Raw genomic sequence first — 15,006 nt, 5'->3', positions numbered from 1 at the left:
AACACACAGTGAGCCGTCATTCCTGCTAATACACAGTGAGCCGTTATTCCTGCTAACACACAGTGAGCCGTCATTCCTGCTAATACACAGTGAGCCGTTATTCCTGCTAATACACAGTGAGCCGTCATTCCTGCTAATACACAGTGAGCCGTCATTCCTGCTAATACACAGTGAGCCATTATTCCTGCTAATACACAGTGAGCCATCATTCCTGCTAATACACAGTGAACCATCATTCCTGCTAATACACAGTGAGACATTATTCCTACTAATACACACCATTATTCCTGCAATGGTGGGCAACAAGCCCTGGATACCCCTGACATGGTGGGCAACAAGCCCTGGATACCCCTGACATGGTGGGCAACAAGCCCTGGATACCCCTGACATGGTGGGCAACAAGCCCTGGATACCCCCTGACATGGTGGGCAACAAGCCCTGGATACCCCTGACATGGTGGGCAACAAGCCCTGGATACCCCTGACATGGTGGGCAACAAGCCCTGGATACCCCTGACATGGTGGGCAACAAGCCCTGGATACCCCTGACATGGTGGGCAACAAGCCCTGGATACCCCTGACATGGTGGGCAACAAGCCCTGGATACCCCTGACATGGTGGGCAACAAGCCCTGGATACCCCTGACATGGTGGGCAACAAGCCCTGGATACCCCTGACATGGTGGGCATGCAATGAGGCAACTTCGTAGGGATCATTTGAATCACACCGGGTATTCAGGTTTTCAGGAAAGGCTATGAGCCAAAAGGAAAACCGTTCTTGAGCTACAGAGTTGCGTTTTTACAGCTTTCCTTACAAAACAAGAGTTTGTGAATCACTCAGTGGAGGGCCAGGTGGAAATATTATCATACCTTGGCATATCTAGTACTGAATGGCCAGAGCTAAGTGGTGGGATGGAACCAAGGGCTTGTTTTTAGACCAAACAAACAAATACAGGCCACTGTTGGGCAGACAGCCCTAATAATAACTGACAGGTGACAAATACCCTGGATACCAAACCTGAAATGGTGGGCCAAGCCCTGGATACCCCTGACATGGTGGGCAACAAGCCCTGGATACCCCTGACATGGTGGGCAACAAGCCCTGGATACCCCTGACATGGTGGGCAACAAGCCCTGGATACCCCTGACATGGTGGGCAACAAGCCCTGGATACCCCTGACATGCAGACAAGTCAGCGTCCCAAATAGCACCCTATTCCCTACATGGTGCACGTTTGACCAGGGCCCGTGACACAGACGTGGTGGGCAACAAGCCCTGGATACCCTGACATGGTGGGCAATGAGGAAACCGCCGACTCAGCTGCCTGCTCATGGAAACCCCAGACATGGTGGGAATCAGATAGGTGGGGGTTAGTAGTGCTGCTAGACCAGGATGTACCCTGACATGGTGGACATGACCACAGATGACTGGCCCCTGGCCAGGACACTCGTAGCTACTGGACTAGACTTTGAATCAGACAGAACTCAGGTTTTCAGAAAGGCTATGAGCCAAAAGGAAAACCGTTCTTGAGCTGGACAGAGTGCAATGTTTGTATGTACAGCTTTCGACAAAACAAGAGTTTTGAATCACCAGTGAGGGCCAGGTGTCCAAATATTATAACACTGAAGGCATATCTAGTACTGAATGGCCAGAGCTAAGTGGTGGGATGGAACCAAGGGCTTGTTTTTAGACCAAACAAACAAATACAGGCCACTGTTCAGACAGCTTAATAATAACTACAGAGACAAATACATATCCAAACCTTGAAAAGGAGTGGTGCCTGGCTGCTTGGTGAATATCCCACTACAGTATGTTGGTGTGTGCCTGTCAGGCCGAGCAGACAAGTCAGCGTCCACTGGGAGACTGCTGAGCACCCTATTCCTACTACACTGGTGACTGCTTTGACCAGGGCCACGAAGTGATCAAGTCTACTACACTGGGAGACTGCCATCTGGGACACTGAAGTAAGTCTACTACACTGGGAGACTGGACAGCCGGTCACTGAAGTGATCAAGTCTACCACTGGCCTGCAGACAGCCGGACACTGAAGTGATCAAGTCTACACTGGGAGACTGCCTTTATAGAGCCACTTGATCATGTTCTCTAATGAGACTGCTGAAACCGGACACTGAAGTGATCAGCTGCCTGGGAGACTCATGACAGCCGGACACAGACTCAATCTAAAAGACTGCTGACCCAAATACTGAATCAGACTAGGTGGGGACTTGAGGACACTGAAGTTATCAAGTCTACTACACTGGAGACGTGACAGCTGGACTGGTGATCAGTCTACTACAGATCGACTGGCCCCTGGCCGGACACTGAAGTTATCAAGTCTACTGGACTAGACTGGTGTATAGACAGAACTCAGACAGACTGGCCCCTGGCCAGGACAGTCATATTCTACTGGACTGGAGTGCAATGTTTGTATGTACAACTCCTTCGACCTAGTAGGATTTAGCCATGACTCTCCTGTGTGTCCAAATCCACCTTTAACACTGAAGTGATCAAGTCTACTACACTGGGAGACTGCTGACAGCCGGACACTGAAGTGATCAAGTCTACTACACTGGGAGACTGCTGACAGCCGGACACTGAAGTGATCAAGTCTACTACACTGGGAGACTGCTGACAGCCGGACACTGAAGTGATCAAGTCTACTACACTGGGAGACTGCTGACAGCCGGACACTGAAGTGATCAAGTCTACTACACTGGGAGACTGCTGACAGCCGGACACTGAAGTGATCAAGTCTACTACACTGGGAGACTGCTGACAGCCGGACACTGAAGTGATCAAGTCTACTACACTGGGAGACTGCTGACAGCCGGACACTGAAGTGATCAAGTCTACTACACTGGGAGACTGCCGACAGCCAGACACTGAAGTGTTTCCTTCTGAGTTATGAATGGCATTCTCTGTACCCACACCCTTGTTGTAGGCTTGGATTCATGTTAGTTCATGTTCAGGTCCCTGCCCTGTCGGTGCTCCCCATGGCAACAGCATCCTCTTCAGTCACAGGAGTTACGGACGGTTATGCTGATGTGTGTTTGTTAGGTGTTGCCGTAGACTTGGGTTTGGGTTAATTGGGGTTAGGGTCGTGTGTGCGCAACATTATCCTGGTTCGAATCCCCGACCCGACAAGGTAAAAAATCTGCAGATTTGCCCTTGAGCAAGGCACTTAAACCTAATTGCTCCTGTAAGTTGCTCTGGAGAAGAGAGTCTTCTAAATGACGCAAATGTTATGTTACTCATGGTTCTAGTTCCAGTTTAGGGTCAGACCTGTGCATGTCTCTGCCTCGTCTGTGTTCACCATGGCCCTGAGACGACAGCTCTGTTGTGCCAGGCCTCAGCCCTGTGGTCGACTGCCTGCCTGTTGTTCCATTGTTCTCTCAAGCTCTCTACCAGAGGAGTGTATAACACCCAGTGTCACGCAGGGAGAAATAGAAGCACTAATCTCAGAATGATGCCCTTATTTCCATCATTACAATGAAATGGGAGGGAAAAATCATGGCTTGGTTATTCCTTTTTTCAGTTGTGTTTTATTGAGCTGGTGTCATCTGTGCCAGTCAGACAGAGCTGGAGCAGGAATTATTTTTATAAAAAAGACAATTACAGTTCAATTACGACATGTAGCCAACATGAGTCTTACTTTAAACATTTTATATTTTTACAAAGAGCAAAACAGAGAGACGTGAGATTAGAAAGCACCTCCTTATTTCTGACAGGAGTGTGATGGAGGATGTCTTCACAGGACAGACACACATTATTTCACTTTTATTATCTATTCCATGTTTCCCATGCCAATAAAGCCCCTTACATTGAAATTGCGAGACCGAGACGGACAGAGACGGACACTCTTAATGTACTAGTATACAGCGAGAAGAAAAACGTGACAGCGAGGATTCTCTGGGTCTCCTTTAATACAGTCAACAAAATAAATATACATTATGTACATGCACACAGCACAGGTTGGGATGGAGTCTACCCTCGGTGGCGCTTTAAACAGATAATGCTGCCTGTTCTGAGCCACAGACAGAAAGAAGAGGGAGCAAGTGAAGAGGAGAGCGAGAGAGAGAATGACATGAAAAGAGAAGTGAAGGAAAACAACAAAGGAGAGGTACTGAGCAGAAGATAGATATTTTGTCCGACAGTAAAAAAAAAGCTACAGATAGAATAATTGTATAGGTTATAATGAAATTCCAGATGTTAAACAGAAGCTGTAATTCCAGTAGAGGTATATCAAATCAGGAAGTATATCAAAGGATTTCCTGGCCCCACTCCGCACGGATTGGTCAGAGTGCATAGTGACCTGGGAGCTGCCGCCAATGGCGTCTCACAGTACCAGACAGTGGTGGGTCTGTATAAAGAGAAGCGAGCATGGTGGGACCTGTCCCCCCCAAAACGGAACAAACACTACTGTGCTCAAGTTGAAAACACGTGACTGAATTAAACAATGAATAAATGGATGGATAATGAAGGAACAAATAATGGGAGGTTTACATCAGTGAACCACTATTACCTACCACACCCCTTCTCCCAAATCCCACCCACCAACTACCTCCTCCCCACCCCCAAAACAAGACGGGTAACAAAATGAGGAAACGTCTGATCCCATTTGGTATGAAGTAATGTAATATAGGTTATCATGTGTAGAATGCTCAAGTGTGTATGTGAGAGTCTTCAGACAGGGGACAGTGGTATGCCCTTCCCTAATTGTCTTGAGCTCTATAGCATCATCATCCTTATTATTCTCATTATTTCAGGCTACTGCTGAACAGATCCAACGTGGTCAGTCTCCATCTGCATCTCTAATCACCCAGTCTAAACCTCAGAGCCCTGGAGGAGGAGCTGCTGCGTTGCTATTTTCTGCTTGTTTCAGGGTTTTCTTCTCTTCTCTGACAAAGAGGCAGGATCATGGGTTGTAACACATGTAACAGACAAACTCCCGGCAACAAAAACAAACAAAAACAACCCAAAACAAAGAACAGGAAGTACAACGTTATGCACATTATCTGATCTGTCAAACATCCTCTTTTAAACCTACGTACGTCATCCCCTCGACACGTTGTGTTAGACCATGAGTACCCCCCTGCCCCCTCCCTGGCCAGGGGAAGTAGAGGCTGCCCTAACCTAACCCCCAGTCCTAACCTTAACCATTAGGGGGATGAAATCATACCTGACCCTAGATCAGCAGTAAAGAACAACTTCCATCTCAAGTTCTCATACCTCTCTGAAACCAATTCTCTCCTCAGGTAAAGGCAGGGGTGTGGTGTACGGGTGGGACGTAGGGTTGTGCTGGGGGATAAGGTAAGGGGTTCTAGTCCCCCTTCTTTTCTGGCTCCTCCTCCTGTTCACGTAGGAACTGGAACACAGAGGAGAAGTCCTTGTTGGCGTAGCCGCGGGCACACATGACACGGTAGATCTGATGGGCCAGCGAGCCCAGGGGGACAGGGGTCTTAGTGTTGGTGGCTGTGTGCTGGGCCAGACCCAGGTCCTTACAGGAGAGAGAGATGGGGATGTTAGATGTGAGTTTATGTGAAGCAGAGTAGACGAGAGAGCACAGAAGGGAGGAATGAGATCAAGAGAGAGAGATGAAGAGAAATAAAATAAAGAGAAATAAGCAAACCAAACTTGATAGAGAAAGAAGGAGAGATGAAAAGGGAGGCATAAACAGACAGACGTACAAACACATCCAGTCAGACAGCCAGCTAGGGTAGAACAGAACAGACCTTGGCCATGAGCGTGGTCCCAAAGCCTCCCTGGTAGTTGTTGCCAGAGGGGACTCCCTCCATGACACCTGGTACTGGGTTATACGAGTCACTCGACCAGCACCTGCCTGATGACATGTTCAGGATCTGGGCCAGCAGTTTCGGGTCCAGACCCAACCTGGAACAGAAGAGAGGAGGTTAGTTAAAGAGAAAAGGAGGAAAACAATGGAGAGAGAGAAGAAAGGTGTGGGAGTTGTGGAAGGGTAGAAAGGTAAGGGAATGGTAGGGGAAAATAAAGGGGGTGGGGGGTGTAGAGGTACAGAGAGAGATACTGGTAGGCCAATAGAAAAATAATGATACTGTTAGAAAAACAATGATACTGGTAGGCCAATAGAAACACAATGATACTGGTAGGCCAATAGAAAAACAATGATACTGGTAGGCCAATAGAAAAACAATGGATACTGGTAGGCCAATAGAAAAACAATGGATACTGGTAGGCCAATAGAAAAACAATGATACTGGTAGGCCAATAGAAAAACAATGATACTGGTAGGCCAATAGAAAAACAATGATACTGGTAGGCCAATAGAAAAACAATGATACTGGTAGGCCAATAGAAAAACAATGATACTGGTAGGCCAATAGAAAAACAATGATACTGGTAGGCCAATAGAAAAACAATGATACTGGTAGGCCAATAGAAAAACAATGATACTGGTAGGCCAATAGAAAAACAATGGATACTGGTAGGCCAATAGAAAAACAATGATACTGGTAGGCCAATAGAAAAACAATGATACTGGTAGGCCAATAGAAAAACAATGATACTGGTAGGCCAATAGAAAAACAATGATACTGGTAGGCCAATAGAAAAACAATGATACTGGTAGGCCAATAGAAAAACAATGATACTGGTAGGCCAATAGAAAAACAATGAAAGGAAAGAGAAAACAAGCATGTGAAACAGAGATACTGGGGCTCCTGAGTGGATCAGCAGTGCTTGAGGCGTCACTACAGACCCGGGTTGGATCCCAGGCTGTGTCACAGCCCCGGCCGTGACCGGGAGACCCATGAGGAGGTGCACAATTATTTTTTTTGCTGCTGATATAGTGATACAGTGATCGAGAGAGAGACCGATGTAATGAAAGAGAGAAAGAGGGAGTGTGAGAGAAAGAGAAAAAGAGAGAGCTGGTGACCCATGTTGAACCCAGAGCCTGTCTCTCTCTTCTCCATCTCTCAGTGTTAATGGCTGGTTATGTGGAGGACTGGGAAATGCTGCCTAATGCAGTATTGATGTTTACCCCTCCTATCCTTAATCATGCCTCGAACATGGAAGAAAGAGGAGGACAAGTGGTGGCCAAGGAGCACATAAACCTCATTGACACACACTTCCCCAGTCATTTAAAAGAACTCTGCCTCCAGAAGCAAGGGATGAAGACAGTACTACGTAGAAGGAATAATAACTACAGGACATGTCAGAGTGCAGCATGTCACGTGACAGAGGGATGAGTATTCAGAAAGGAATAAGGTGTGACATCCTCAGGTGAACCAACACACTTCCACATCACACCTACACCACACCACGCCTCCACACTACACCACACCACGCCTCCACACTACACCACGCCACGCCTCCACACTACACCACACCACGCCTCACCTCCACACTACACCACGCTCCACACCACGCTCCACACTACAACACCACAACACGCTCCATACAACACCACAACACCCCTCCATGTTATACCACAACACCCCTCCACACCACAACACCCTCCACCACAACACTTTCCATACAACACCACAACACGCCCCACGTTACACCAAACACGCCTCCACGCTACAGCACAACACGCCTCCACACTGGTGACAACACGCGAACCCACAACACGTCCACACCACCACTCTCTCAGTGTTAATGGCCACTCGGTTACACCACCACAACACGCTCCACACTACACCACGCCTCCACACAACACCCCTCCACGTTACACCACAACACGCCTCCACGTTAACCACAACACGCGTCCACAACACGCGTCCACACCACCACTCACGTCCCACAACACCACACGCCTCCACACTTACACCACAACACGCCTCCACACTACACCACAACACGCCTCCACACTACACCACAACACGCCTCCACACTACACCACAACACGCCACCACAACACGCCTCCACAGTACACGCCTCCACACTACACCACAACACGCCTCCACACTACACCACAACACGCCTCCACACTACACCACAACACGCCTCCACACTGACCACAACACGCTCCACACTACACCACAACACGCCTCCACACTACACCACAACACGCCACCACAACACGCCTCCACAGTACACGCCTCCACACTACACCACAACACGCCTCCACACCACACCACAACACGCCTCCACAACACGCCTCCACACTACACCACAACACGCACAACACACTCCACACCACAACACGCACCACAACACGCCTCCACACTACACCACAACACGCCTCCACACTTACACCACAACACGCCTCCACACTACACCACAACACGCTCCACACTACACCACAACACGCTCCACACTACACCACAACACGCTCCACACTACACCACAACACGCCTCCACACTACACCACAACACGCCTCCATACAACACCACAAAACGCCTCCATATTACACAACACGCCTCCATACTACACCACAACACACGCTCCATACTACACCACGCCTCCATACTACACCACAACACGCCTCCATACTACACCACAACACGCCTCCATACTACACCACAACACGCCCCATACTACACCACGCCTCCATACTACACCACAACACGCCTCCATACTACACCACAACACGCCTCCATACTACACCACAACACGCCTCCATACTACACCACAACACGCCTCCATACTACACCACAACACGCCTCCATACACACCACAACACGCCTCCACACTACACCACAACACGCCTCCATACTACACCACAACACGCCTCCATACTACAACACGCCTCCACGCTACACCACAACACGCCTCCATACACAACACGCCTCCACGCTACACCACAACACGCCTCCATACTACACCACAACACGCCTCCACGCTACACCACAACATGCCTCCATGCTACACCACAACACGCCTCCATACTACAACAACACGCTCCACGCTACACCACAACACGCCTCCATACTACACCACAACACGCCTCCATACTACACCACAACACGCCTCCATACTACAACACGCCTCCATACTACACCACAACACGCCTCCATACTACAACACGCCTCCACGCTACACCACAACACGCCTCCATGCTACACCACAACACGCCTCCATACTACACCACAACACGCCTCCATACTACACCACAACACGCCTCCATACTACAACACGCCTCCACGCTACACCACAACACGCCTCCACGCTACACCACAACACGCCTCCATGCTACACCACAACACGCCTCCATACTACACCACAACACGCCTCCATACTACACCACAACACGCCTCCATACTACACCACAACACGCCTCCATACTACACCACAACACGCCTCCATACTACACCACAACACGCCTCCATACTACAACACGCCTCCACGTTACACCACAATCCGCTACGCTACACCACAACCCGCCTTCACGCTACACCACAACCCGCCTTCACGCTACACCACAACCCGCCTTCACGCTACACCACAACCCGCCTCCACGCTACACCACAACCCGCCTCCACGCTACACCACAACACGCCTCACGCTACACCACAACCCGCCTCACGCTACACCACAACCCGCCTTCACGCTACACCACAACCCGCCTTCACGCTACACCACAACCCGCCTCCACGCTACACCACAACCCGCCTCCACGCTACACTACAACACCCTCTACGTTACACCACAACACGCCTCCACACACACCACGCCTCCACACAACACCACGCCTCCACACAACACCACGCCTCCACACACACGCCTCCATACTACACCACAACACGCCTCCATACTACACCACAACACGCCTCCATACTACACCACGCCTCCATACTACACCACGCCTCCATACTACACCACGCCTCCATACTACACCACGCCTCCATACTACACCACGCCTCCACCACAACCACGCCTCCATACACACCACGCCTCCACACCACAACCCGCCTCCATACTACACCACAACACGCCCATACTACACCACAACACGCCTCCATACTACACCACAACACGCCTCCATACTACAACACGCCTCCACGTTACACCACAACCCGCCTTCACGCTACACCACAACCGCCTTCACGCTCCACCACAACACGCCTCCACGCTACACCACAACCCGCCATACGCTACACCACAACCCGCCTTCACGCTACACCACAACCCGCCTCCACGCTACACCACAACCCGCCTCCACGCTACACCACAACCCGCCTCACGCTACACCACAACACCCCTCTCACGCTACACCACACCACGCCTCCACACAACACCACGCCTCCACCAACACCACGCTCCACACTACACCACCCGCCCACGCTACACCACAACCGCCTCCACGCTCCATACTACACCACAACACGCCTCCATACTACACCACAACACGCCTCCATACTACACCACAACACGCCTCCATACTACACCACAACACGCCTCCATACTACACACAACACGCCTCCATACTACACCACAACACGCCACCATACTACACCACAACACGCCTCCATACTACACCACAACACGCCTCCATACTACACCACAACACGCCTCCATACTACACCACAACACGCCTCCATACTACACCACAACACGCCTCCATACTACACCACAACACGCCTCCATACTACACCACAACACGCCTCCATACTACACCACAACACGCCTCCATACTACACCACACCTCCATTCTACAACACCACTACTCCACAACTCCATACTACAACACCACCACACCCCTCCACGTTACACCACAACACCCCTCCACGTTACACCACAACACCCCTCCATGTTACACCACAACACCCCTCCACGTTACACCACAACACGCCTGCACACAACACCACAACACCCCTCCACGTTACACTACAACACGCCTCCACAACAACCCTCCACACAACACCCCTCCATACAACACCCCCACACTACACCACAACACCCCTCCACACTACACCACGCCTCCACACTACACCACAACACGCTCCATACAACACACAACACCCCTCCACGTTACACCACAACACGCCTCCACACAACACCACAACACTCCACGTTACACCACAACACCCCTCCATGTTACACCACAACACGCCTCCATACAACACCCCTCCACGTTACACCACAACACCCCTCCACACCACAACACGCCTCCACAACACGCCTCCATACAACACCCCTCCACGTTACACCACAACGCCTCCATACAACACCACAACACGCTTCCACGTTACACCACAACACGCCTCCACACTACACCACGCCTCACCACGCGTCCACACCACCAATCGCGTCCACAACACCACTCGCGTCCACAACACCACTCGCGTCCACGCTACACCACACCACACCACGCCTCCACACTCACCACGCCTCCATATTACACCACAACACGCCTCCATATTACTCAACACACGCTCCATATTACACCACACCTCCATACTACACCACAACACGCCTCCATACAACACACCTCCATATTACATCACAACACACCTCCATACTACACCACGCCTCCATACTACACCACAACACGCCTCCATACTACACCACAACACACCTCCATACTACACCACGCCTCCATGTTACACCACAACACGCCTCCATGTTACACCACAACACGCCTCCATGTTACACCACAACACGCCTCCACACTACACCACAACACGCCTCCACGATACACCACAACACACCTCCATGTTACACCACACCTCCATGTTACACCACAACACACCTTCAGGTTACACCACGCCTCCATGTTACACCACAACACGCCTCCATACAACACACCTCCATGTTACACCACAACACGCCTCCATGTTACACCACACCACACCTCCATGTTACACCACGCCTCCCTGTTACACCACGCCTCACTGTTACACCACGCCTCACTGTTACACCACGCCTCACTGTTACACCACGCCTCACTGTTACACCACGCCTCACTGTTACACCACGCCTCACTGTTACACCACGCCTCCATGTTACACCACGCCTCCATGTTACACCACGCCTCCATGTTACACCACGCCTCCATGTTACACCGCCTCCATGTTACACCACGCCTCCATGTTACACCACGCCTCCATGTTACACCACGCCTCCATGTTACACCACGCCTCCATGTTACACCACGCCTCCATGTTACACCACGCCTCCATGTTACACCACGCCTCCATGTTACACCACGCCTCCATGTTACACCACGCCTCCATGTTACACCACGCCTCCATGTTACACCACGCCTCCATGTTACACCACGCCTCCATGTTACACCACGCCTCCATGTTACACCACGCCTCCATGTTACACCACGCCTCCATGTTACACCACGCCTCCATGTTACACCACGCCTCCATGTTACACCACAACACGCCTCCATGTTACACCACAACACGCCCATGTTACACCACAACACGCCTCCATGTTACACCACAACACGCCTCCATGTTACACCACAACACGCCTCCATGTTACACCACAACACGCCTCCATGTTACACCACAACACGCCTCCATGTTACACCACACCACACCTCCATACTACACCACACCACACCTCCATACTACACCACAACACACCTCCATACTACACCACAACACACCAAAACAACAGAAAAGAGAAGGGGAGAAGTGTTAGTTTCTAAGCGTCTGGGTCTGGTGAGTAGTGCTAGTCGTTATATTGTAACAGTTTTAAAGACAGTGTAAAGTTGGCCACATGAATCCCTGGCAGCCTCACCCTGGCGGAGCTTCTAGGACAATAACTCTTCTGCTCTCAATATCACCATTAAACCATCATGGCTCCTTAAGGACAGAATATGGGCTTCCTAAGCTAGTCCTCCCTCCCTCTTCTTTCCTCGTTCCCTCCCTCCACCTGGCTCTCATTCTAGCATTACTACCACAGTCTTTATTAGTTGTCTACTAACTAATTAAGACTGGGCCATTTACTCTCAACGTATTTTACACTCTCACAAAATGTCTCTCTCCTTTTTTTCTCCCTTTCTTTCCTCAGCCTCTCCCGGCTTGGTTTGTAGTTTCTCTCCGTCTCCCCCGGCTTGGTTTGTAGTTTCTCTCCGTCTCCCCCGGCTTGGTTTGTAGTTTCTCTCCGTCTCCCCCGGCTTGGTTTGTAGTTTCTCTCCATCTCCCCGGCTTGGTTTGTAGTTTCTCTCCGTCTCCCCGGCTTGGTTTGTAGTTTCTCTCCGTCTCCCCGGCTTGGTTTGTAGTTTCTCTCCGTCTCCCCGGCTTGGTTTGTAGTTTCTCTCCGTCTCCCCGGCTTGGTTTGTAGTTTCTCTCCGTCTCTCCCGGCTTGGGTTTTAGAGTGGTATGGAAATGTGGGATAAGTGATACTGTGTGTTATTTTTAATGGAAGTCTCAGTCATGATGGCTTTTTCATTGTATGTCTGTATACTGCTGCCCCAGTCCTTCACTCCCCCTCCTCTCCTTCCATCGCTCCATCCTGCCTCAGCCGACGCCTCCCTGTCTAAGGGTGACATATGTTTGACATCATCCACCCCCCCTTGGAGCGCACGCACACGCACACACACACAGTCTCTTCCAGTGCCTGTGTTCTGGGTCAGCATCTGAAAAGGTTATTGGCTGCTCTACAATAAAGAGCGTCGGAGCACAGATTGTTGTTACAGTGGCCAAATACATTGATTGACATGGAGCTGTTGTTCTCTGTTTAACGATAAATCAATGAACCTCCCTCTCCTATCACACACACCCTATCCTGGTTAGTAGCCATGAGCCCCCCTGCCTTTCCTATCACAGTCCTGGTTAGTAGCTACGAGCCCTCCTCCCTCTCCTATCACACACACCCTATCCTGGTTATTAGATACGAGCCCTCCTCCCTCTCCTATCACAGTCCTGGTTAGTAGCCATGAGCCCCCTCCCTATCACAGTGATGGTTAGTAGCCATGAGCCCCCTGCCTTTCCTATCACAGTCCTGGTTAGTAGCCATGAGCCCCCTCCCTATCACAGTCATAGTTAGTAGCCATGAGCCCCCTGCCTTTCCTGTCACAGTCCTGGTTAGTAGCCATGAGCCCCTTCCCTATCACAGTGATGGTTAGTAGCCATGAGCCCCCTGCCTTTCCTATCACAGTCCTGGTTAGTAGCCATGAGCAACCCTCCCTATCACAGTCATAGTTAGTAGCTATGAGCCCCCTCCCTATCACAGTCCTGGTTAGTAGCCATGAGCCCCCTCCCTATCACAGTCATGGTTAGTAGCCATGAGCCCCCTGCCTTTCCTATCACAGTCCTGGTTAGTAGCCATGAGCCCCCCTCCCTATCACAGTCATAGTTAGTAGCCATGAGCCCCCCTCCCTATCACAGTCATGTTAGTAGCCATGAGCCCCCTGCCTCCTATCACAGTCCTGGTTAGTAGCCATGAGCCCCCTCCCTATCACAGTCATGGTTAGTAGCCATGAGCCCCCTGCCTTTCCTATCACAGTTCTGGTTAGTAGCCATGAGCCCCCTGCCTTTCCTATCACAGTCCTGGTTAGTAGCCATGAGCCCCCTGCCTTTCCTATCACAGTCCTGGTTAGTAGCCATGAGCCCCCTGCCTTTCCTATCACAGTCATGGTTAGTAGCCATGAGCCCCCTGCCTTTCCTATCACAGTCATGGTTAGTAGCCATGAGCCCCCTGCCTTTCCTATCACAGTCCTGGTTAGTAGCCATGAGCCCCCTGCCTTTCTTATCACAGTCATGGTTAGTAGCCATGAGCCCCCTGCCTTTCATATCACAGTCCTGGTTAGTAGCCATGAGCCCCCTCCCATCACAGTCATGGTTAAATGCTAGCTATGAGCCCCCTGCCTTTCCTATCACAGTCCTGGTTAGTAGCCATGAGCCCCCTGCCTTTCCTATCACAGTCCTGGTTAGTAGCCATGAGCCCCCTGCCTTTCCTATCACAGTCCTGGTTAGTAGCCTTAACGAGGTAAAACGCTAGGGGGGGACAGAGGTAAAACCAGTGTTGTTCTTTAAGGGGGGACAGGTGCTGTCAATTTACATGGAGAAGAGGACATGTCACGCTTTAACAGGATTGACACACACACACGGCAGAGGGGTGCCAT

The 15,006-nt window shown here is 50.7% G+C and overlaps 1 protein-coding gene across 2 annotated transcripts in view; it reads right to left on the bottom strand.

The window, feature by feature from the left end:
- Positions 1-3,903: 3,903 nt before the first annotated feature.
- The window catches only part of LOC112234305 (3-hydroxyisobutyrate dehydrogenase, mitochondrial), a 39,549-nt gene continuing 28,446 nt past the window's right edge, over positions 3,904-15,006 (bottom strand). The window contains exons 7-8 of one of the 2 annotated variants that reach the window (XM_024402370.2): positions 5,731-5,887; positions 3,904-5,495 (exon numbers count right to left, since the gene is read on the bottom strand). In XM_024402370.2, the coding sequence (XP_024258138.1) occupies positions 5,319-5,495; positions 5,731-5,887 (334 nt within the window). In that variant the 3' untranslated portion in view covers positions 3,904-5,318. Of the gene's footprint in view, positions 5,496-5,730; positions 5,888-12,809; positions 13,244-15,006 lie in introns of those variants that run through there. The other variant, XM_042310073.1, reaches the window with a different exon arrangement.

Source organism: Oncorhynchus tshawytscha, linkage group LG31, assembly GCF_018296145.1.
Source record: "Oncorhynchus tshawytscha isolate Ot180627B linkage group LG31, Otsh_v2.0, whole genome shotgun sequence".
Taxonomy (NCBI): Eukaryota; Metazoa; Chordata; class Actinopteri; order Salmoniformes; family Salmonidae; genus Oncorhynchus; species Oncorhynchus tshawytscha.
The sequence above is the reverse complement of the archived record's forward strand: the minus strand, read 5'-3'. Positions and strand labels throughout refer to the sequence as shown.